The 448-nt window shown below is 58.5% G+C and overlaps 1 protein-coding gene across 1 annotated transcript in view; it reads left to right on the top strand.

Moving 5' to 3' along the window:
• The first annotated feature begins 6 nt into the window (after nucleotides 1-6).
• The window catches only part of LOC119594229, a 1,045-nt gene continuing 603 nt past the window's right edge, over nucleotides 7-448 (top strand). Inside the window, exon 1 of the mRNA XM_037943298.1 lies at nucleotides 7-417. Coding sequence (XP_037799226.1) covers nucleotides 238-417 — 180 coding nt within the window. The 5' untranslated portion in view covers nucleotides 7-237. The remainder of the gene's footprint in view (nucleotides 418-448) is intronic.

Genomic DNA, 448 nt, shown 5'->3' with positions numbered 1-448 from the left:
GCATGTGTGTACGTCATTCAAAACTGTAATATCATTAAAGCTAAGAGAAGTAGCCTTGAGCGAAGCGTGGAACACCATTCGAAATGCCTCAAACGCACCTCCTTCAGCGGGCGCGACCCCCTCGGCGAGCGCTCGATCACCTACGCCTGCGTGTACATCCTGGGCATCCACTTCCGGGTTCCCCAGACACTCCTCCCGAGCCACGCCAGCATCCAGGTCCTCGTCGTGTTCCTGTGGATGTACAGCATCATCCTCACTACCGGCTACAGCAGCAACCTCACGGCCTTTCTCACCGTGAAGAGGCAGCCCCCCAGCATCGAGACCATCAAGGAGCTGCGGGAGTCCAGGCTCAATGTCTTCGGCGTCGGCCCCTTCTTCGGGAACTCGATGGCGCAGTCGGAGAACCCCCACCTGAGAGTGAGCGTCCCTTGGTGCTGTACTTCCAGCT

This window comes from Penaeus monodon, chromosome 33, assembly GCF_015228065.2.
Source record: "Penaeus monodon isolate SGIC_2016 chromosome 33, NSTDA_Pmon_1, whole genome shotgun sequence".
In the NCBI taxonomy this organism is placed as follows: Eukaryota; Metazoa; Arthropoda; class Malacostraca; order Decapoda; family Penaeidae; genus Penaeus; species Penaeus monodon.
The sequence above is the reverse complement of the archived record's forward strand: the minus strand, read 5'-3'. Positions and strand labels throughout refer to the sequence as shown.